The following is a 25808-nucleotide window of genomic DNA, read 5'->3' on the forward strand; positions in this document are numbered from 1 at the left end:
GTGTAATAATTTACTCAAAAAAAGGGTAATTTTTTTCGTTTCCTTCAGCGCAAGTACAATAATTTTCGGCGAAAAAAATTGAAAAAGGCAATGAGAAATAACTAATTTAGGATTGAAAAAGATTCATTTAAATTTAAAATATTCAGTTAGAAAAAAACTATATTTAGTTTTCTAATACGGAAAGGGTTTTTTTTTTTTACTAGGAAATGTACAAATAAATAGCGTACCTATTTATGAATGTGCGTACACTAATCATTTAAGAAGAAAATGGTGTCCGTTTATTTACCTTTTTTTTATATTATTTTATAAAAACGTGTCCTTAACAAAATATTTTATCTTAAAAATGTGCCCTTCGCAATGTTTTGCATTTTAGAAAACCTTTCATATTTTTCTTTTCTTTAGAAGACATAATTTGTACGCTTTGCCACAAATACAAGACTTTATTTTCACTTTCACAAATATAAAACTTTTTTTCCCCACAACCACGAAAAAGAAAAAAAAAAAAACCTGTCAGGAAGAACTTGATTCTACAATAATTTTAGATTCAGAAAATTGTGGATAGATTTTTCCTAAAAATACGACCTTTTACAAAAAAATATGGTCATTTTATATGGTTCCCTAGATGTAAGTAAATGCGGTTTGAAAAAAGTAAAAATTTCGACAAAGCACCTTTCCCTACTAAAGAAGTTGGATTTAGTTTATTGTATTTTGCAATATCTAGAATTCTAAGTTTTAATTTCAATAATTAATAACATTTATCTAAGTTATAAGGGAAATTTAAAAGCATTTATTTAATGGTGGCTGCATAACTCAATTTTGGTTTCAAAACGTTTTTTTTTTTTTAAAAGAGAGTAAATACGTTAGAATTTACTATTAGTACTTTGCTACAAACGAACTGATAGTATTTGATTTGAGTCGCAATAGAGCAGCACAATGGGCTATTGGCGACGGTCTATGAAACATCCCTGAAGATGATCCGAAGATATGGCAGCACACAAACGAACTGAAGCGGATTAAGGAATGCCGGTTGGTTGTTCTTTCTATAGAGCAAACTCTTGACAAAATCGTAGTTTCACACTAATATGGAAATGCCCTGTTACCCATTGAACATGAAGTTCAATTTGAGCTTGAAATAAATTCTAATTAATTTATTGAACTTTTTGTTCCGTGATTTTTATGGCGAAGATGCTATTCTCTTTGGAAAAAAAACTTTACAATTAAATTTAAAGCTTACACTTATTCCTAATATGGCAAACATTGTATATAGTCAGTAGTATAGCCAATTTTCTATGATGGTATATTTTAATACAGTCAAAGCAGAACAAGTCAATGGAAAACCAATAAAATTAAAAAATTCCGCAATCTGGCAACGATTCTACTGCTTTTAAATACAGATAGGCAAGCAATACAGAAAGAAAATATGAACATATAAAAGTACGTAAGAAGGCAATTAAGCTATGTTTTGAAAGTTACTTTCTTATGACCGTAATATAAAAGTAGTGAAAACTATCATTCTTTGATTCAGTTTGTAAAAAAATTACTAAGTATAACACAATTGTGAAAACTACATTATATTTAAAAAAGAATTATTCATATAAGTTTTACTTTTGAAATGCTGCATGCATGACATTTTAAAATTTAAATCATACAATTTACGTCGCTTCATTCAAATGTATTAATTTGTTTACCTAATCGCAGAAATAAACTTGCAGAGTACACTGACAAAAAAAGTATGGTAAAAAATACCAGAATGTGGTAAAATTTACCGTATTTCTGGCTCTATGGGAATAACAAAAAGTTCGATAATTTTAATCGAAGCACTTTGGTAATGATTTTGTTAAAATTAACTATAAAATAACGATTCATAATATGCGTTAAAGTTCTGTAACTGTGGTAAAATTTGGTAATTTTTTTCCGATACCTCAGAACAAGGCATAAAAACTATATATTCGGTTAAATTGATTTTTCGATTTTTACTAAATGTGGGGTTATAAGAACTATAATTTTCCAATAAAAAGGATTTCCAGTAAATTCTTACCATATGAACGAAAAAATTAAGGAAAGAATGGTTTAAATACAATATATTTTGGTTTTATTAACCAGCATTAATATTTTTTAATCAGAAATATTACCGAATTTTTTACTCCCAGTCAGAATAATAATCAAAAATCAGAAAAGTAATCAAAACTTATGATTGTTTTTTATTATTCTTCAATATTTTTTTCTTCTGTGACTTATTGTTGTTTCAAAAAAGTTATGCATGCTCTTAATTGATAAAATATTTATCTTTTAAATAAAAATTTTAGGAATTTCAATACCATGAGTTAAAGTTTTTGGAAATGAAGAATTTATTATGCTCCGATTCAGATATATATCAAACTTAAAAAACTGTTAGTTACAAACATGAATTTGCCTTGTCTCGGTTTAATAAAAATTTAATGCTCTCTATAGCATAAAATGGCTGTATTTTAGTGCTAATAATATCACCAATTTTATAGTTTTGCACTGAAAGATATAAAATAACTATAAATAAAAGTGTATGAGGAAGAGAAATTCTTATTATCGTAATGAAAAAATTACAGTAAAAAAAAAAAAAAAAAGTAAAAGAGAATTTATATTGCGTACAAGATTTTATGGTTTGATATTCAAAATAAAAAATATTTTGTACAACCAACCGTCTATATAAAAAAAAATAGTACAAAAATCAACTTGTATAAAAATTTTTTTTTTGTAATAATACGCATTTAAAATATTTTAGAAATTATTACTCTTTTAATTGATTGATCAAGAAATTTTAAAATTCCAACCACCGAGACAAATTTTGAGGAATGTCAAGGGTCAATTTTTTTGAGTGATAACCATAAAATTTTAAATTTGTGATTTTCGATAAAGATTTTAATCAAAGTTGCTTATTTTCAAAAGTAAAGAAATCCATACAATTATTATTTTTCTTTAAATTTTAAAATGCCGACATTAAAGGATATCAGTAAAAAAGTATCAATGCAATTTCATAACTAAATAAATTTTCGTTCTTGTTAAATACAAATCTAATTAATTTGAATAATTTTATTGAACATTTATGTAACACTTGATTAGAACTTAGATTAAAATGAAAACTAATTATGATTGTTGAAAGTTTTGCCTTTCGCAACAGTAAAATATTATACTAATTTTATAAAAACTATTACAGTTTTTGCTAAACAATACGTACTTTTATTATTAAAGTATAAAGAACGAAAATTAATCGTCATTAATGTTTTGAACTAATTACCATATTTTTGTATATAAATGCTCTGTGTAAATTGCAAAATGTTTTAATTTATTATTTGTTATTAAAAATATATAATTGTAATTTATTAAATGCATTAGATCCTTTATGATTTATTTACTCAACATATCAGGCATGTTTAAAGTTAAAAATTAGAAGTCTTATTATTTTTTTTATCTGCGGAACTAAACATAATTCAATAAAAACTGTTTTAGTAAATTTGTTTTAAACAAAAATTTCAATGTTTTCAAATAAGTTATTTGTTGCTTTATGTACAGAGTTTTGATAGAGAAGCTTAAAATAATTAACTTTGCCCAGATATATCAACGTAAGCAGAAAAGTTAAACGTGGTAACTATGTTGCTTATTCCACAATCTATTTTTAAAAGGAATGTGGAACTATTAACTTTTTTGTGATAACTACAATATATACTGGGGAAAAAAATGGTCAAAACTACCGGAATATGATAAAATTTATAGTTTTTCTTGCTCTATGGGAACACCAAAAAGCTTGGCAATTTTTAGCAAAGCTTTTCGGTAATGATTTTGGTAGGATTAGCAACAAAATATAGTTTTATAATATGTGATGAACTTTGGTAATTTGATAACTTAGAGCATGGTATATATCTATTTATTCGGTGAAATTTACTTTTCAGTTTGGTATTTTTTATTAAATGTGTGGAAAAAAGAATTATAATTTTAAAGACTAGTATTTCCTGTAAACCATATGAACGGAAAAATTATCAAATTAATGGTTTAAATTCCGCAAATTTTTCTTTTATTAACCTAAATTATAGTTTTTTTTCTTCTTTTAACCAGAAATATCATTACTATACAATGCGGCAATTTCACCAGAATTGTGCTTCTCTGAGTATTGAAAACCGAAAGTTTTGAAAACATATTTCTTACGATCTGATTTTAACGTGTTTTTACAACAGTTAACAACCAGGATACTAAAAATATCAAATGATCAAGCAACAAAGATTACTACTGCTAAAAATGACATACGATTTTTCATCGTTCAAGGGGTGTAATCACATTTTATTAATTTAAAACCAAAAGGTTTTAAATTAATAAATTAAAAATTACTGAAATTAACTTTTAGTTTTACATTAATCATTTTTTGAAAGTTTTTTGGCTGTATTGAAAAAAAAAAAACTAAAATAAAGCAAGTGAAACAAATATTAATCTTATAAGTGTTTTTCATACTTTTTTAGTTATATCTTAATAAAGCCTTAAGAAATTTTAATTTGTTGCATAAATACTGGAACAATCAAATTGTTAGATTATAAAAAAAACAATTATTTAAAAAAAAGTGTGGTGTCTTGCGTAAATTTTACTGTTTTTACCAAAACACATGCGAGAATTGCAGAAAAACGTAATGAAAAAATGATTGAAATTTTTTATTTTTGGTTTGAAACAGAAAACTTCTTTTGTTTAAGGGATGAAACTGATAACTTTAACGAATATAATTTAAGAATGAAAGTGATTAATTATATTTATGAAAAACAAATAATTTTCAAACTACACTAAAAAAAAATCACGTTTTGATTAAATCTCGTTTACCTGATACTTTTATAAAACATATGAGAGAATTGCAGAAAAATGTTTTGTCTACAGGATGGAACTGAAAACTTTAACAATATAATTAAAGAATGGATGTGATTAATTATATTGATAATTAAAGAATGAAAGTGATTAATTATGTTAACGAAAAGCAAATAATTTTCAAACAACGTTAAAAAAATCATGTTTTGATTAAATCTCGTTATCTCTGATACTTTTATGAAACATATGAGAGAATTGCAGAAAAATGCTTTATCTACAGGATGGAACTGAAAACTTTAACAATATAATTAAAGAATGAAAGTGATTAATTATATTAATGAATAACAAATAATTTTAAAACAACGTTAAAAAAAATCATGTTTTGATTAAATCTCGTTATCCTTGATTCTTTTATTAAAAAACTTTTTTTAACTGAGAAAACTTTATAAAAACAATACCTGAAATAAAATAACTTAAATTTCGTGTTTTCGGCTTCTAAAACACTTCTGATATATGTATATCTTATTCTAGATCGTTCTTAATCTATAAAAATTAAAACTTACGGACAATTTCCAGCGACGACCATCAAGAGAATTAAAGAAGATCAAAAAAAGTTCCTTTGAGTTGAAATCCGAAACAGTAAACACGGTCCGTACATTCGCTTGAGAGGGTAAACGAACAACACACGGCGAAACGAAATCTACCGCAACGCTCACGTCGAACAGCGGTCCGTAACTGCCGCGGTATCAAACAGCGTAACAGGTTCAGGTTTGGTGGGACAGCCCCTAAAGGACGAGCCTACTCAGTGAAAAAGAGGAGGAGCACATGCGCAGAACTTCAATCGCGTCGCTCCAGGGATGAATGAGGAAGGATGCTCCCGCTTATCTCTTCCCTATACTCTTTCTTTTTTTTCTTTTATTTCAAACGATTCTTTTTGTTTTGGTTTGGTGCTAGGGGAGCACTTAACTATGTTTTTGTTTTATAGAGAGACATGCCTTGTTTTATAGGAGAGCGGGAATTTAGGGTGGTAAGGGGGCGTTTCTGCAGGAGAAATGACAACTTTTGAGGATGATGTTTTGCTGGGATGCGTGAGAAATATGGAAGAATGGTTGGCAACCGTGAAAGTAAATGGTATCTTTTTACCTGATCGTCACTCTAAGAATATATCGGTCTGTCTTTTTTTTTTTCAAATAATAATAAATAAATTTTTATTTTATTCCTTTAGAAACATAGTAAAATTCTCAAAATACCTTTAGCAATATTTAACAAACATGTTTTTAAAAATGCGTGGCGTTTTTTTAAAAAATTTATAGTCTGTCCGAAATTTTAGAAAGTATTTAACCATAACGTCGCCTAAATATGCTGTAACATTAATATGGTGTTAAATAGAATTATGTTTTAGTATTTCCTAAAAGTGGTTAAGTTACCGCAAGCTGTTAACTTGTACATTACCAAGCAAATTTGTAGATTACTAAGGGTGATTATTTACCATTAAAGATCAGCACTAAATTACCCTTAAAGAGAGGAACCAAGTGTTTTCCACGTATTTTATCTTAATAATGTGCACTTTGCTGTATTGACGGCTTTCATATTGTTAAAATTGAAAAGTTTTAAATCATTTTGTTCTTTAATGATTGATGATTAATTGCAAGAGTCAGCTTGTTGATTGATTGATTGTAGTAACTTGATTCATTAGATATCGAAAAATAAATAAGCAACATAACGTTAATTAAAGTATTTATCGGAAAAGATCCTAATTTCACCTTAACAAGTGCCGAGTAAGTAACCTGCAGATTATCTAAGTAACTTGCAAATTGCTAATATAATTTGAGAAATTAAGCAATTTTTAGCAGTTTAACGGTTCACATTTGTTAAACAGCACAATATCAAGATAATACATAGGATAACTGATTTCTGCACTTTACCGGTAACTATTGCTCTATTTCGTTCAAGTTGAATGGACACTATGTTCAAATGAGCATTTTTTCTAAGGATGCAGTAAATGTTCTCCGGATTATGATTCAATGTATCAATATTATGATTCATCATATAAAATTTTTTCTGAGAGTCGATTATATTTTGCATTGTTAGATTTTGCAAGAAAGTAAAACAATTTAATTAAGTGTCCATTTTGGCGTCTTTAAGCAACTATTAAAAGATATTTAAATACATGGGCAGAAAATTGCAGAACGATCAATTCAATACTTTACAAATAATACTATAAAATGAATGTTCAAACAACAAAAAAAGCTTAATATTTTTTTCTTTATAAGCGTTTAATTATCTCATCTTTTTTTTTTTTTTTAAAGCGTCTATGGTGAATAAATTTATTTGAATCCAATCTAAACAGCAACTATTTAAGCATTATCGTAAAAAAAGTATAAAATACTATAAATTATTTATAAAAATTTTTAAACTTTTTTATAAATGTATCTTCATTAAAAGTGATTGTGAAATACATGGGATTATATCATAAAATTATAAATTCAAGAAATAGATTACTTAACTCATAAACATATGTTTTTTTCAATATTTGGGGCTAATGGGTTGATGTTTTTGTACTTTTTAAATTCATTTGTTTTCAAATGTAAATAGAAATTGAGATCGAAAACAGACATGACTTGGAAATGTATTTAAAATATAGCATTAGTTACTGTTTAATAAAAAAAATGTTAAAAAAATTTATTATTTATTTATTTTCTTTAATTTAAATAGTTTCTACAGTAAGAAGTTTAAAGTACATTTTCAATACAGTGATTAAAAATAATTTGGGTCAATATTTATAAAAAAATAATAATCATGAAATTGCAATTTAATATCTTGTGAAAAGCATTAAAAAAACTACGTTTATTATTATTTTTTTTTTATCTCTTATTACTTTTTTTAAAAAATGCACAGACTGAGGGGAAAAAACAATGAAACTTCAAAGTGAAAATAATGTATAAAAGTGTTAATGATGTGTTTAAAAAATGGATTGTGATTTAAGACAAAGTTACATGCATCAACAAAAATATATTTAGGAAAACGAGAAAATGATGGGATCTTTTTATGCCTTTATAAGATTTGAAATCAGCGATACGAAAGTTTCTAAGATCTTTTGAAAAATCACATGCACCAGACAACAAAATAAAAATTGTTCCACAGTGTAATTAATGATTTTCATCTTATTAATGACACTCCAATATCCACCACGTTTATGTAAGCAACATATATCTAAAAATCTATTTTGAAACCTTTCAAATTTAAATATGTTTTGTTTCATTTTACTCATGTATAATCATCTTCATTATTATTATTGTTTTGAGTACTACTTGCAACGAAAAGTAATACTAAATTTCCCTTTAAACTAAAAAGATACTTTAACCCTTTCAGCGTTAATCCTGGCTTTTTTCGAACTTTAATATGCAGGCTTTCCTGCGTCAAAAAAAAAAAAAAAAAAAAAAAAAAAAAAAAAAAAAAAAAAAAAACGATTTTTCCATGTTACTGAATTGAAAAAAAGTGACTATCAGGAACACTTTTGCTCAATTTTACTCAGGGCTCAACACTCCGTGGGCAAATTTGTTATCTGTGACTTTAACCTTGAAAAAAACAGAACTAAATATAAATTTTAACAATAATAGGTGTGTGTGTTTTTCTTAAAATCTTGGGTTAAAAAAAATTATAATCATCAAGTTTCGATTATACTATGTTTTAATAATTAATTGAATTGCAATCCCGACACAACCAATGATAACACCAATCATTGCATTAACAAGCTGCACCGTAGATTATCAACAACGAGTTTCATTTAACTTTTGACTACTCGAATCTTTTCGTTACACTGCAACAAATATTAAAAAAAATGTATATATCGTTATTTCTATATTTCATAAGTAAATTCTTATATTTCATAAATAAAATATTTATATTTCATTCATAAATATTTATTTACAAGAATTTTTTTAACTGTTTAATTAAAATACTAGAATAATTATCTCAGTGGTTTAGTACAAATATATTTAATAAAATATAGAAAGGTATGTGACATGATTGCTGTTCCAATTTACTGTGATACCGATACTGTATCAGCTGAAATAAATAAACAAAAGAAAAGAAAAGTCATAAAAATCGTGACTATATGAAAATATTTTTTCTTTTTTAGAAAGGAAAGAAAAGCATAAAGTTTTGATCTAGACACTTCAATTCGAAAATAGATCTAAAACAAGTTAATTTGGTCGAATAAAAACTAACAGAAGAGCATTCAAAGAAAAACTTTAACAAAAAACTGAAATGCAACTAAATAAAAAATAATAAATAAAAAAACTAACTTATAAATTTTTTTCTAAATATATTTTGTGGCTTCTAATAGACTATAATTGATGCTAGGAATTATAAGAAAATGCCTATAGAATTATCTATATTCCATTTATTCTTTTTCAAAAGTGAAAATTACTCTGTATTTCAATCAAAACAGGGTTAGAAGTAAAAAAATAATTTAATTATCTTTTGAAGGTATCAATTCATTAAAAAAGAAAAACTTAACCTTCAGCGAAAACTTCAACAAAAATTTGAAATTACAATTACCTAAATTACAATAAATAAAGCATTGATTAATTTGTTAAAATTTATTTTGTGCTTTAATCAACATGTATCAATACTAGGAATTCTATGAGTTTAGAATGAATTCGTGAATATTATTCTGCATTTTGATTAAAACTGGGTTAGAGGTTCAAAATAATTTAACTATTTTTGTAAATTATCAATTTACTTTTTTTTCTTGGATATCGAATTTCACACAGACTTAAAAATTGATAAAGTCCCACTTGTCCAAACAGATTCGAGCAAGTTTCACAAACAGGTAAGAAAGTATTATCACATCAAAATACAACAGACCACAAGAAGGGTACAGTATAAGGTAAAATTGAAGAACAAAGTTATTGCTCTTTAAGCCTATAAGCCATTGTTCATTGAAATCTGTTTAAAACCCTTTGGAAAGAAGAATGACAAAGGACATTATATTCGCTTTTTAGTATGCATGAGGACCACCCATGCAACGAACTTGAAAAAAGCCGCTGTGACAGAGACTTAAATATGCAGATATTATATGTATTTTTAGAACTGCAAAAATTCTTCATAAAATAAAACTTTCTAACGAAACATTGACTAATATTATTGTAGCATTAGGTAAATATGCTTAAGTAAATTATTTTTAGCAATGCTGATTTCTTTGTTGTTAAACAATTAAACAATGAATGTAAAGTAACTTATCCATTTATATGTATGTATTACCACTAAAGTGTTGACATAATTTATTTTTACTGATTATCTAGTTAAAGTGCAGATTAACTAAAATGATCCGTTAAAGTGCGGTCAAAAATTATTTTATTTCTCAAATTCCCTAGGTAATCTGTAAACTACCTAGATATAATCTGCTCTTTATAAACGAGTGAAAATAGGGTATTTCTTATTTATAGGGTATCAGTATTTATAGGGTATACCTTCTAAGTGAAAAATAGGATATCTTACTGGAAGAACAGCAACATTTCTGTACGTTTGAATTAATAAAGTGATATTACTTTATTTTTTTCTATCAAAATATATCAAATTACTATAATCAACAAACTAGTTGATAGAATGAATCCTTAATCAATTTAAAAACTATAAAATGAATAACTATATAAGTGAATTTAATTTAGCAATGCAGATTTTCTTTGTTGTTAAACAATTAAATAATATAAAGTAAAATATCTATTAATATCTATGTGTTATCGCGATATCAATTATTCTACAGATTATCCAGTTAATGTGCAGATTGACTAGCGTGATCCGCTAAAGTGCGTGACAAAAATTATTTCCCCAATAAATTTACTCAAAGTAATCTGCAAACTACCAGGATATTCTGCACATTACCGATTAAGCACTTGTTAAAGTGATAAGATCTCTGATGGAACAACGTTTCTGTATACTTAAATTAACAAAATGTTATTTATTTATTTTTCTCTATCTAAAAAATTAAGTTACTGTAATCAAACAATCTACACATTGGTTGATAGAATCAATCATTAATCACTTTAAAAACATTGATAGAAATAATCAAATGGTTTAAAATATTGCTACAGTAAAGGAATTTAACATAATGTCATTTATTTAATTTCAATATCTGAAGAATCAAGTCAAAGCAATCAATAACTTTTGAACAACCTTTAGAGCTTTAACGATTCAGAAACCATTAATGAGCACATTACCTAGATAATGTGCGGAAAACTTTTAATTCCGCATACTAACAGTGTAAATCATTTAATCTGTTGATTAGCTAGGTAATGCGCACATTAACGGTGCAAATCAGTTAATAAGTTGATTAGCTAGGTAATGAGCAAATTAACAATTCTAATCAGTTGATTAGCTGGGTAGCGCATATATTAACGGTGCAAATCAGTTGATTAGCCAGGTAATGCGCACATTAACGGTGCAAATCAGTTAATCAGTTAATTAGCTAGGTAGTGTTCACATTAACAGATTTCGAGCTTTAGTAGTACTAGCACATAGATAATTAAACTCTTTCATAATAAAAGTTAAGAAAAATACATGAAATTAGTGCTATTACGAAGTTTTTACGATATAGTAATTATTGATCGATAGTAATACTTAATTACAGGTTTTTATGAAGCATAAGAAATAATTTTTGGGCTCCTCTTGTTATCTTTTAAACAATAGAGCATTATCCTTATAGATTTAATACCGAAATATGTAGCAAAAGAAATTTTTTTATAAATTTTTCTGGATACTTTAAGTTGCATAATTTCATGAATATCAATACAATTTATTGTTATAAAATCCTAACAGCAATCATTAATAATTATATCATGCGACTAAAAATAATATCATAGATTAATAATATTATAATAACTAATGAAATCTAAATAACTAACTATAAAAATAGATAACTAATTTTGGCAGTAGAATGAGAAAATTTAAAATGTACCAATTTTCATCGATTGTTGGTTCTCCAAAATTGGACTAATAATTCCCAAACACACGATTTTTTAAATCTCGTTTTTTCAGGAACTTTTCGACCGAATTTGTTCAAATTTCGTACTTTGTTACACAAAATCACATTCTTTAAAATGAGGCGAAAATAGGTATATCTTACCTTTTAAATTTTTTTCGATCGTTATTAAATAAAATAAGCTATCGTAAGTGGGCCGGCGGTCAATCTGCAAGACTGCAAATTCAATGTTTTTCGGGTTCAAATCCCAATCGGGGCATGAATGTCTCTCTTGTTGAGTTTGTCCATTATGTGATAGGTGAATGTAGCCCCCATCTATGCACGGGTAACCTGTGGTAGTGTGATGTGTAAGATTGTTTGCCTCCGTGACTCAGGTTCACAGGTGCAACACTGTAAAAAATTGCAGATCGAATTGCGTTTAAGAGTACCGGTACTCAGGGTACCAGTATTTTTAACTGCAAAATTTATTTAAGAATGCGTTATAAAATAAAAAAGCTGATATATCATAACTTTTACAATTATAGTTACCATAAAATCCCTGAATCACTTTCATTAAATTAATATTACTGTAAAAATTACGGTATGTTATTTTACGGAAAAAATAGATTTTACGATAAAATGAATTTCACGGATATTGCACAGAAATAGCCGGTACTTTACATCGTAATTTGATCCGTAATTTTTTACAGTGCACTGGGGACGTCAAATGAGCAACAATTTCGGCATCTTTCGTGGCGAGGAACGTAACTATTTTAGTGGCAGCTATTAGAAAAAAGTCAATCAAAGTAATAAATTATTCGAAATATTTTTGTATGGAAATTATCTTTTGATAAAGGAATTTTATAATTGCGTATAAAAATATTTTGATTCGCCTAAAAAGTTACTAAATAGTAAATACGCTAACAATAAAATTTACATTAAAGAATCCAAATTTTCAACCATTTTCTGGTGATCAAGCTATTGTAATTAGATTTCTCAAAGTGAGGCTACTTTGAGAGTTAGGAATCCAAATCCAGAAAAAAGTATGTTTATTCAGAGAAAATACGTTTTTGTGTCTGATCTTGTAACTTATAAAATATAGCCTGTATTAACTAATTAGCATATGTATTTAAACTATTGAGATGAGTCCTAGCACGTGAAATAGATATATTTCCATATTGTTTTAAAGAAATTTAACCACTGAACAGATATTACTAGGAAGAAGCGCAAAATATTTCACCAAAAGGTTTGCATAATGCGTGTAACTTAGCAAAAGTTTAATTGTTAGATATGCTTGTTTGTAATAGGTTTTTATTATTATAAAACAGACGAGTTCAATATAAATGCAATTTATTTCTTTTAAATCTATTTCAGGTAGCACTGTGAATAGCTTTTTTTAATAAGAATTTAATGTGTACTCGTTTCTCCAATGGACAATTTACTATTATGGAAAGTCAGAGCTATATATATCATCTATGAATATTTCTTTAAATATGAAGAAATTATTTTTAAGAATTAAGATATTTAAATGGATTTTTGATTATTTTATTTTATGCATGTTAAAAGGAAATTATGATACGAATTTTAGATTATATTCTCTCTTAGTACAAACGAGATTTTTGAGCATTTGTAAACATTGATTTTGGAAACATTTGTAAACATTGATTTTGGAAACATTTGTAAACATTGATTTGAACATTTGATTTTGGAACATTTGTAAAAGTCTTGGTAAAAGTCATTGGTATATTTGCATTTTATAAAGCAGTGTTATTTTGCGCTAGACATATATATCCAAGTTTTGTTGCTTACATATGTCATTTCAAATTAAAACCTTGAAAAAAAATATAATTTTTTATTGAAAGTGCAGAAGTTTGCCGGGATTTCGAGGTATGAATTTAGGAGATAATTTGCTATAATCTAAGTACGACGATAAGAATCATAGTTCAACGCGTAAAAATTCGGTTAATCATATATAATTCTCATCTAATTTAAAGTTTACATTAAAAAGTTTGTGATGCTAAGATAATCTATAGAACTTCTATAGATAATCTGTGGAACTGCCATACTTATTTTAGGCATAGTAGCATGCAAACTTTCAAAAGATAATTCACTTTCAGCATGTCTCACCGAGCTGTTTAATTCTAAACACCGTAAAGCAGTATTTCCCAAAATGTGGTACGCGTACCCCTAGGGGTACGGAAATAGTTTAGCAGAGGTACGCGTTCTTATGCGAAACATATTGCAACAAACAAAAATATCAAAAAGTTTTATTTAAAAATAAAGCTAGCATGAAAATTTACGATTACTTATTTTTTCTATTGGTTATTTTTTGCAGAGTTAACAGTTAATGATTAGCGGTGTCAACAGCCATTTGTGATTTTTTACTTTCATGCAATTTTTTTATAGTGAAAAATACATTCATTTTTTTATTAGTAGTACACAGCGTTACGAAAAATTTAGAAAGGGCAAAAAAGGCATAGTTTTGGAAATACTGCAGTAAAGTAATAAGTTCAAAAGTATTATTTTTAAAACTATTATTTTTTTTAAAAGTATTTCTTTTTAAAGAAATATTTTTAAAATTTCTTAAAATTCGAATATTTAGGAATCAGAATTTAATTTGAATTTCAGAGAAATTTTTTTCTAATGTTAAGAAATTTCACAACAACTGTCAGACAAGCCTTTTAATTCACTTGCATCATTAGCATATCCCTGTGTAGAAATTTCTTTTAAATTGTCAGTAAAATGCTTATGCATTTACAAATTGTTTTGGCATTTTATACTTTGAGCATAATAGTTATCTAAAATTATATTCAAAATATATAGTAATAAGGCTTTCTATTTATTAAATTGAACTAATAAAATTATAAATTTTGTTCTTAAAGTAATTTTTTTAGAAAAATTATGGAATTTTTTTACAAGACACATGGCGGTAAATTCGTGATTCTTCTAATTGCGGTAATCGATCTATTTTCAGTAAGTTGCAAATGAGCGATTTTTTTGAAATGGAGCACTTAACTTTCTAAGTTGAAATGTTTAATTTCATGTTTATTGTAATGATTGAATGCAATGCTCAGTATAGTTAACAGATTGAAACGCTATTATAAACTTAATTCAAAGCAAAAACAAAACCTAAAACGGAGGAAAATAAATGAAAAGAAAAAGTAAAAGCTGGTATGGGGACGTAGAGCCCTTGAAACAATGTATATTTTAAAATAATAATTTTCATGATCTTTTTAAAATTTATTAACCAGAAATATTTTCTTATATTTACAAATTTTTTTTTATTTATTCAAATCACTCTTGCAATGAGGTAGCCACAGAAGTGGTGGACATAGCAATGTTTTGAATGACTCAAATGATTGAGAATATGTAGTCTAGCTTAACTTAGAAAAAAAAAATGATTTTGAATATTTTTTTTCATTTAGATAAAATGTCATTTTGAATACTCGGGCCATTTTTCACATTTAATTTTAATTTTCGTTTGCTACTTAACGTCTTCTGCTTCAAATCTCTTTTATTTTTCTCAGTTAAGTTTCGTGAGTCTTAAAATTGGAAACCAATTTTTGAGCGCTCGAGAATATTGACTTTTATTATCATCTTCATATTTTTTTTAAGTAAATGGAAATTTCATGTTATCAAGTATAGTTTTAAACAGTCTTATCGCTCATATCACGCTATTGTTTCTAATAAAGCAAAATTAGTTTACAAAATATATTTTGCTTTTTTTAAAATTAAATATAAGTTCTTTTATCACAAGAGACGGAAGTAGCTGTACTGCTCAAAAATCAAGAGATATTTAAAATTAAAGATATCGAATTAATACCCCATAACAAACTAAATATGAATAAAAAACTGAAGGAAAAAAAAGAAAGGAAAAAAATAATGTCAACAGTGCGCCTCGGAAGGTAGTACCCATATTAATCTAAAGACGGTAAACTGGTTTATGTGAATTTATTTACATTAAAAACAATATTTCTTACTGATATTCTAAAATCATAAACAGTAATTTTACTTCACAGCAAAAAAATTAATTCATTTAAATTATTCTCATTAAATTTAACTAATTCAGTTCAAGAACTCGGAAGCAATCATGGTGAAGCTTTGCATAAAAAATACCATTTTAACATGTCAACAGCTAAATTTATCAATAAATGAACTTCTTACCTATTTATTTATCTATTCGAATTCGATAGGGGTTGAACAGTTCTAAACAGTACTCGCGTGCATTGATTTTGTGAACCCATTGCACCCATTAAAACAAGAAAAGAAACAAAGCAAAGCAAAATGATGCTATAGAAGTTCGCAGAACCCCCCTCTAAGAGCGACTGAGTTAGACATTTCAATTTCAAATATATTCATGGACACATGGTGTCCATGGAGGAAGTTAAGAAGACTTCTTTCTATTACGCCCTTTCCTAAATACAAAAGGAACGCAGAGCAGAAGGAAAATATCGAAGAAAACGTTCACCTCGTCATCCCAGGTGTTCTAGAAGTCGGAAATAAATCTCCACATGCACTAATACCAGAAAATATGGACACTTCTTTGGACGCAAACGACGCTTCCAACAGTTTACTGAATGTTCTATAACGAATTCAAGTTGCTTCGAGTTTGAGTTTTGGGGGGAAAAATACAGCAGTCACCGCACGAGACCGGCTTTGTCACAAGTGATGTAACACTGAGTAGGAGAAAAGTTTTCGAATTAATAGGAGAAAAAGGGTTAACTGTGTGATTATCGGACGAAATAGTAGAGTTATCTGACGTCTGTTTCTTTGTACGTGGTTAAACTTTTTTTTGAACATTTTTCGTTGAAGCATATGATTAAATCGGAAATAATATTATTTTTCTAAGTAACAACTTAGGTAATCGAGAATGAATTTGAAATATAAATTTTTGTTAACACTGTTTTAATTTAATTTAAAATTTTAGTTACACTTTTACAGCTTTTATTTTAAAGTTTCAGAGTTTTTTTTTTTTGCTAGCAAAACGTTTAGAAAAACTCTTCTTATTTTATTTTGAAATCGTTGAACATCAGAACCAACTGTGAGTTTACGACTACCAATGTTCAACTCCGTAGCCTTATAATTTTGAACCCAATCTAGAAGACAAAGGAGCTTCAGGATCAAGTATTGGGAGAAATTTACCTTCGTGGCGGACATTTTGAGGGAACAAACACACATTTGAGTTACATGAAGAGGAAAATCTCGAAACCCTTCCACAGTTAGTCTGACGCCAAATGGACTCTAACCCATGATCCGCCTACCACGGAGGGTATTTTTACGTCAGCACAATAGTCAGTGTGCTCCGGGTGCGGAATTCGTATCGATCACCATCGGTGGGATACGAACCCGGGTCATCTCATCGGGAGATGAGTATTCTATCCTCTGAGCCACCACGGCCTAACTTTTTTTTTAATTTAAAATATATCAAAATTAGAGATTAAACACTGCGAAAAAGTATGGTCAAAACTAACAGAATATGGTAAAATTAAACGTGTTTCTGGCTCTATAACACCAAAAACTTGGTTATTTTTACCGCAGCGCTCTGGTAATTATTTTGGTAAAATTTACAATAAATTCTAATTTTATAAAATGTGATAAAATTTAAAAATTTGGTAATTTTATCATTATATCTTAGAGCATGGCATAAAAATTACTTATTTGGTAAAATTTGCTTTACAGTTTTGTATTTTTTACTATTTGTGATGTAATATGAACTATAATTTTGAAAACAAGAATTTCCGACACACCATTACCGTATGAATGGAAAAACTAAAAAATTAATGTTTCAAATATCGGATATTTTGGTTTCATTAATCAGAAGTTTTTTTCTTCTTTTTTCTATAAATATCATTATCATACAGTTCGATAATTTCACCAGAATTTTTTTCTCCGTGATCTAAAAATAAAATTTTTATGTTGGCCTTGAAATAATTGGTAATTCAAAAAGTGTTTAAATCTACTTTATTTAAAAAAAATAAGTTTCAAAGTTAAAAAAGGGAACAGTAACTGATTTGTAAGTGATTTCGCATGTTGTGCATTTTCCGAAGAGTTTTTCTTTTTTTCTTTCTTTTTTATTTTTACAATTTTTGATTAAAATATATTATACTAAAGTAATTTTTATTTTCAATTCTTGTAAAAATGCATAATAATACCCCTGCATCATATGTAACCCACATAATAACAATATCTATGCAAAATGTTGTGTAATATTTACAGTAATATCTTATAAATTGTTTAAATTTAACAGAAATTTTTTTTTTACATAAAAAGGAATGAAGAATTATCGATACAAAAAGAAAACAATCTCTTAGCATTCATTGTAAAAATCTTTTAAAAATGGCCCTAAAAGTTTAGAAACATTACAAGACCGAAGTAAAATACCTTCCTTAATCATTCTCTAAATTTGTTTAACATTTTTTATTCTAAAACGAAGTTTGAAAAATGATTTTAAGCTTTTTCAGCAATGAGATTATTCGAGATCATTTGTACGAAAAATTGCATTACTTTTTATTATCTTAGAAAAAAGTATAAAATAATTAAAAAAAAAAAACGATGCAATGTCACAAATAAATAATTTATGACGTGCATTTGTGACTCTGCAATTGCGAAGAATTTCTCTAGCTTCATTTCTATAAAGGTAATCTAAAAGAAATTAAAATTAAAAATTCTTTTTGAATTGAAGATTCAATACTCTTAATGTAAAATGTAAAAATAAGAATAATTACATTTGTTACACAAGGAAATTACACAAAGAAAGTTGCTATATTTGTTTATGGGTGCATTGCTTTTAAATTAAACTTAATTGGTTTGAACATAATGTTCATCATATATTTTGTTATTAAATGTAATGTTAATTATTTAGCTATAAGTACTTATATTTTTTTAAAATTCACTTTAAGAACAAACAATAAACAATAAGAACTTTTCTTCTTTCTTACAGTTTAGACAAAAAAAAATTCTTTTATTATTTGAACAAAATTTAGAATTTAATTTTAAGTTAAAGATTTGATCAAGAGCTTTGACGGAAAATGTTTAATTATTATTTTTTTTAGCAATATAAAACTATACGTTTATAAATAAGACATAACATTATGCATTATTAATGCTTGTTATCAAGTTTAATAAGCAATCAATAAACAATAACTCGATTTTTTTAGAGTATTTTTCTTAATATATAAAGGAATTTTTAAAGAAAACATTTGTATCAATATTGACTATTTTGTGCCCTTAATATTTTGTTATTTAAAAGCAAGTAAAATTTTAAGCTCTTATTTACATTATTATTTATCTTATGCTCTCATTTATCTTATTAAGCATCCTATTTATCTTATTAAATCTTATTTATCTTATTATCTTATTATGCTCTTATTTATCTTATTAAAAATCATTTTCTGCAAAAAGTTAGCTTTCAAAACATGTTTTTAGTAATATTCGTAATACTTTTCCATAAAAAAAGTATCTAACATGAACAGAGAGTTTTTTTTCTCCTCAAAAACATTTTAAAATATAGATATAAACTCACTACATTTAATAACTTAGTAAAGCAAATATTTTCTAATCCGCTTTATATATTTTAAGTATATCAAAATCAGCCCATGTGCCATTAAGCTTATTTAAAAATGTGTGAAGTTCTCCTCAATCAGATTGTATTTTGGTTAGGCTTATTGCAATAAACCTCTTATAAAGATATTTAAAATAAACCTTCATAATTCTAGATTTATTGTGAACTGCTTGAATTAAATCATACTAATCGAGCAATAAGTGATACATTTTTAAGTAGCCTAAGGGTATGTGAGCATATTGAAATAAGCCTAAAAAAGTGCCAAGTTTAATAGGAAAAATATAAGCTTTCCAATATAACCTGGCTAGGTACAAACGGGGAGCGAAAACCTGTTTATCGGTGGTTTTTTCGTTTATCTGTTGCTAATTAAGAAAAGTGTGAAGTCATATTCAATTAGACTGTATTTGGTTAAGCTTATTGAAATAAACCTCTAATAAAACTATTAACAATAAACCTTCATTATTATTCCGGGATTAATGCAAACTGCTTGAAATAAATCTGGCCAATTGAGTAATGAATAACGCATTTTCTAATTAGCCTAAAGGTATGTTGGATCACATAAATAAGGTTCAAAAGTGCCAGGATTAATCAGAAAATACTGAAAACTTTCAATATAACCCGGGAAAGTGCCGGCGAAAATCTGTAGTTTTTTCGCTGTAACCCGGAACGGACGCAAGGGTATAGGGAGCAGCGGGATGCAGGCAAAAGAACAAAGGATTCCTGATGAGGATGAAGTTGGAAAGAATAGCGGTGGCAACTCTCCCGTTGTGCCGACATCATTTCCATTGTTTTACGGCAACTCTTTTGTGTTGCTCGTAGCAGTCGATGTAGAATCAGCCGCTTCTCGCCTTATTCGTTTCCTCGTACGATATGCTCGTCTTGCTTCAAATTAAAACGGGTTGAAGTAGTAACGGAACTTTATTAAATATTTTCATGCTAAATTTTGCACTTAGATGTAACAATGACTCGATTGACTATATTTCGTAATATTTTTTTTCTTCACATTTTTAGTGGATATTATAGTTAGCATTTAAAAATAAAAAAAATTTTTGAGCACAAAAAGAATTGTCAATTTTTTATTTTATTTATGAGACAAAATTAGATGAAATTTGAAGAAAAATAAATATTACTGTTACACAAAACATGATTGTTTGAAAAATTTAAGAGGGATCTATTTTTATTGAATCTAAAGCTAAATGACTGAAATAAAATAACAGTTAAACGATTGTTCTTTAAAAGAATTAGCATGGAAAATATAGGATATCATAGCAAATTTAAGAAAAAATCAAAAGAAAAGTAATCGATTACTCTGGAAAACTGCTTCTTCGTGCACTTCTGAACAGGTTGTAATAGAGAAGCGTCTCTAGCCGCGTACAAAGACATTTCCGGGAATGAATTCTGATGCAATTTTAATCCCGATGATGTGCCTTAACCCCCCAAAAATACTTATAACGCTAATAAACTTTTACATTTTGATGAATAATAGATTAAAAATATCTTTTTAAAAAATGCTTAAATTTATTTTATTTTATTTTACAACTGGCGATGAACAATCGACCCAATTTTAGGTTTACGACTACTAGTGTTCAACTTCGTAGCCTTGTAATTTTGAACAAATTCCAGAAGACAAGGGCACTCCTGGAGCAAGTATTGGGAAAAATTCGCCTTCGCGTATCACTTTTTGATGTAACTAATCCGCATTTGCGTTACACGGAGAGGAGAACCACGAAAGACTCTCACAGTTAGTTTGACAGCAAGAGGAATCTATCCCATGATCCGTCTACCACTGAAAATAATTTGCATCAGCACTGTGGTCGGCGCGAGCAGGGTCCGGAATTCGTATCGACCTGCCATCGCTGGAATCCGAACTCTGTTCACCTCATTTGAAGGGGAATGCTCTATCCCCTGAGACATCATGGTTCCAATTTGTAGCTTTCTATCGACAGCCGACACAATTTTGGGTTTACGCCTACTAATGTTCAACTCCGTAGCTTTGTAATTTTGAACCTATACAGAAGACAAGGAAGCTCCTCGATCAGTACCCCTAGAGGTATTGATTTGTTATGGGAACATGGAGGACTTTGTGACTCGACAGATTTAACGTGCATTAGTCACCATTTACTACACGGGAGTCTTCGGCCGGCAGGGATCGAACCCACGAACTCTTCTATATGGGTCCAGTGCCCTACCAACCAGGGTATTTCCCAGCTTTAATCAGTAGCTTTAGGAGCAAAACTAGTTTCAGATTTGATATCCCCTCACCCAAATTTGACAAGAACAAATATTTGTATAAATGCAACAAAAAATTTTCACCCCCCAGTGTAATAATTTTTTCTTTTCTGTTATTCATAATGTTAGTTTAATCACCTCTCCATACTAATACATATAAGTTATCGTAATTAGTAGAAAGTAAAAATAGTGAAAAACTTATAAGGATAAAAATGCTAACTAAATTCGGTGCTAGTTATTGAAATAGATTTATTCAAATTGTCTTAAACTCATGCAAAATGAATTGCAAAACAAAAATTATGATTGTTTTATAAAATAGAAATTATAGATTTTCCAAAACAAAAATCTGGGGAAAATTAGTTTAAAATCAGAACATTTAAGACAAAACTTTCTTATTTTTATTAGAGAAAAGTATTAAGCATTTTATGTTTGATTAAGAACGCGATGCCAGCTATAGTTTTTATTTTCAAATGCATGATTTGTGGTGATTATTCGAATCTTAACTTGAATTTTATGTTCAATAGTTAAGTATTTTTTAATTAAAATTCGTCGATCATTCATAAAAATTAAAATTTAAAAAAAAAATACAAAAAATAAGTAGTCACAAAAAAATTCAAGTAAAATTAATTGACAATTCTTGAAATTAAAAATAATGTACATTAATGCGTTTGTTTCCAACTAAGACTACCAATGTCAACACAAAACATAAAGAAAAGGATAATATTTTATATGCAGACGATATCATAAATGATGCATTATTTTCTTCATTATGTTACATTGGTTTTCACGAATTGTTGATAAATTTAATTTTAAATAAGTTAAATTACTAAGTTCATTTAAAAAAAATGTTAGCTTCAAATTTATAAATCAATTTACAAATTTTATATGTAAAAAATTTGCATCATAATGTGCTCAAAAACAGTAAGTGCCATGGACGAACCTACAATTTAAAATGCCTTTTTTCTAAGTTTTTTAAAAACTTCATAGAGCTTTAAAAGTGTTTGAAACTATGATTTGTAAAATAATTAGGAAATATATTTTACTTCCCTCTTTTTCCAACTTTATGCAACACCGGTCTGCTGAGAACAAAGCGTTAAATAAGTTCAGATAAATATTTATATCTTTCATTATGCCAACTACAATAAATCGACTATTAAATACTGTGAATTATAGTACGAAGTATAAAATAATGTACAATATACAAATAAAAAATAAAACGTTTTAATAGTTTTCGATAAAATCACGTTTTCACGTACTGTGATACAATCCTAAAAACTTGAGGAATTTACGTAAGTAAACAAAAATATTTGCGCCGATGATATTTTATATTGCGAAATTAGACACAAAAACTTTGGATTTCTTAATAAACATAATTTTTTTTCGAGGAATTTGGATATTTAACCTCCAATACAGGGTAGGGGGTAGCAGCAATCTAAATGATATGGACTCGATGTTAAGGCAAGAGAACCGATAAAAGTTCGAACCTGAATTCATTCTTCGCGCATTTGGCGACATCTCGAGCGAATTGAAATTTTTTTTTCCGCATGAAACTTAAAATTCGATTATTTATGCAGTAAATAATTTTTTATAAATATTTATTAGTTTTATTACAATATTTAATAATACTGAAAAACATTTAGAGTCGTAAATTATACAAATTTTTGCATGAATTTAAAGAACGTAATTTTAAATTAAAATTTTTTTTTTAATGGAATCGATCAAATAGTTCTTGAAAAAAAATTTATTTCATTTTGTGAGCAAAAAGTGAAATTAACATTAACGCGTCCAAACGTTTGACCTTTTCGTTAATAATAATTTAAAGAATAACATAGAATAACATAATTTTACTTTACATTTTATTACATACATTATTTTACAAAAATTTAAAGAACTTAATTTTAATGAAAAAAATAAAAAATTTAAACGAAATCGATCAAATAATTCTTGAAAAATGAAAAGAAACAAGAACAAATTGCAAATTTTTTTAAATTCTATTCTGAGAGAAAAATGTGAAATTAACATAAACGTATCCAAACGCTCGACTTTTCTTTATCTAAATTAGTGGGACCATATTTTTCACATTGAAGCTAACTCCATACTTTGAGAATCAATAATCCGAATCTGCCATTAAAAAGGCATGTTTAATCATACATGTACATACATGCAAATCATCACATTTAATCATATATGTCAGCATATAAATCAAATAATCATACACGTAAGCAAATTTTATTGTCCGATTTTGCATTTTAAAACATCAACGGCACAAATTAAATAGCATATTTAATCCATCGAACCATTGACCAAAAGTTACTGTTTTTTTCCGCACTGTATATAGTTTTATGAGTACAGGTTTTAATAAGAAATACATAGCCTTGATTAATTGACACACTTTCCTTAAATATTTGTAAAGAATTAATATAGTTCTCTGCATTGACTTTTAGCGATTTTAAATTCTATTTTATATCTCATTTTAAATAGAGTATATTTGATTATACACTAACCCAGGGTTCTACTTTTTCGGGTCGTCAACATATGGCCTAAAATATTATAGCTGGCATTCAATATTGTAATACAATTTAACCTGCTTTTTTCAACCTAAATTAACTTTTTTTTTAAAACCTAAAAATCGGACTACTTTAGAAAAAAAATGTCTTTTTAGTTTCAATATTCGAGCAGATTTCATAAAATCTGTAGAGTAGGGTGACTTGAGCTTGCATAATTGCTTGTGCATTAACACTACGTATTATGTTTCTTACTAACATTTTGTTTGTTTTTGGAACATATTAAATAAATAATAATGACTGTCTTTACGTAAATCCAGACTGTCTTCTGCTAAAAGACAAGTAGCACTATTTTCCAACTTCATAGACATGGATAATCCAAATGACGATAAGATGTGCTACGTCTACGTATGAATAAATTAAAAATCAGCGTGAATTAAACACAAATGAAAGAACAGAACTTAACATACTATAGTTTCGGTTCTATAAACAAGAACCTTCTTCAGTGTCTAAACACAAAATATGTCATTTTGTGTTTAGACTATATGATTTTTTTGCGTGTTTCAGAAAATGGGCATAATTTTAAACACTTATTTAAGAGAACGGATAAAGCTCAAAATGCGTATATAAAAAAATGGACAAAGACCAAAATGCGTGATTAAGAAAATGGACACCACTCGAATGGAGAGTTTAAAAAAAAAAGACATACCATTTGATTCCATTTTCCGAATTTCTCTTTTGAAAATCATTCTTTTTAGAAGAATAAACAATTGAATCTAAATAAATTCGTTATGTAAGCTAGTCCATTTGCCTTAATCCCTTAATATATATTTTTAAATTAGTCTTTTTTGAAAAGATATTAAAAATCAACATAGAAAAATTTTGTGGAGAAAAGTCCATATTTAACCCGATGATAAAAATAACACGATGAAGCAATTTTAAAGAAAGATAGTGTAAGGAATATCACATTCTTCTAATTTTTTTTTCCAGAACATTATTATTATTCCAAAAACACGTTTCATATTTCTTATCCAATAGAATATTTGAAAAACATCAATTTCCTTCTCGAAAGAAACTGTCAAAAGACACAAAGCCAGTCTGATTTGCAAATTCCATTATTTGCAATTTTTGTGAACAGCAGTTTTTACCATATATATAACATATGACAAAAAAAAAAAAAAAAAAAAACATTTGAATGGAGATACATTTACATAATGGAGATTTGTATAAATTTGGAATGACTTTTGGAGTAAGACAAGGAAACTCAATACAATGTTATTGAGCTCTTTTTGCTCGGTAATATATACTGTGAGGTTTTGTTTTTAGTTCAGGAATGAAGTTTTAGGAATGTTTTAAAGATATTCACAATTCTTTTTAAGCAAGTAATTACATTTTTATTTCTAAAAATTACCTTGTTGTTTGAGAGACTGGATTTGAAAATGGATTAGGATAAAATAAGATACATACATATATTATGCTCTTATATTTTGTATAAATATACTATATATATGTATATAAAATATAAAAACATAAGCTTTGCATTTTCAAATAAAAGCATTAATTTTTTATACTAATATTTTATAAAAGTGTGGTTTGTTTTTAAAAAGTTAATGTCGTTTATTTAAAATATTTCAGTAGATTAAAAAAAATTATTTTTTCCAAAAAAAATAAATAAAAGCGGCAAAGGTTAACTACAAAAAAGGCCTGTAATCCACTGGAAAAAGTTGACTAGTGA

The 25808-nt window shown here is 27.3% G+C and overlaps 1 protein-coding gene and 1 long non-coding RNA gene across 9 annotated transcripts in view; one reads left to right on the top strand and one right to left on the bottom strand.

The window, feature by feature from the left end:
- Positions 1-25808, bottom strand: part of LOC107438641 (uncharacterized) — a 583728-nt gene that overhangs the window by 117567 nt on the left and 440353 nt on the right. Inside the window, exon 1 of one of the 8 annotated variants that reach the window (XM_021148844.3) lies at positions 5379-5708. The exons of 5 other annotated variants lie outside the window; for them this stretch is intronic. In XM_021148844.3, coding sequence (XP_021004503.1) covers positions 5379-5401 — 23 coding nt within the window. In that variant the 5' untranslated portion in view covers positions 5402-5708. Of the gene's footprint in view, positions 1-5378; positions 5709-25808 lie in introns of those variants that run through there. 2 more of the 8 variants (XM_043048099.3, XM_087161243.1) reach the window with 2 other exon arrangements.
- Positions 2731-5628, top strand: LOC147811020 (uncharacterized). Its single transcript, XR_015433100.1, has 2 exons — positions 2731-4961; positions 5138-5628. It is a non-coding gene; the product is annotated as an uncharacterized LOC147811020 (long non-coding RNA).

This window comes from Parasteatoda tepidariorum, chromosome 4 (genome assembly GCF_982258835.1).
Source record: "Parasteatoda tepidariorum strain Cologne lab strain chromosome 4, Ptep-v5.0, whole genome shotgun sequence".
Classification (NCBI taxonomy): Eukaryota; Metazoa; Arthropoda; class Arachnida; order Araneae; family Theridiidae; genus Parasteatoda; species Parasteatoda tepidariorum.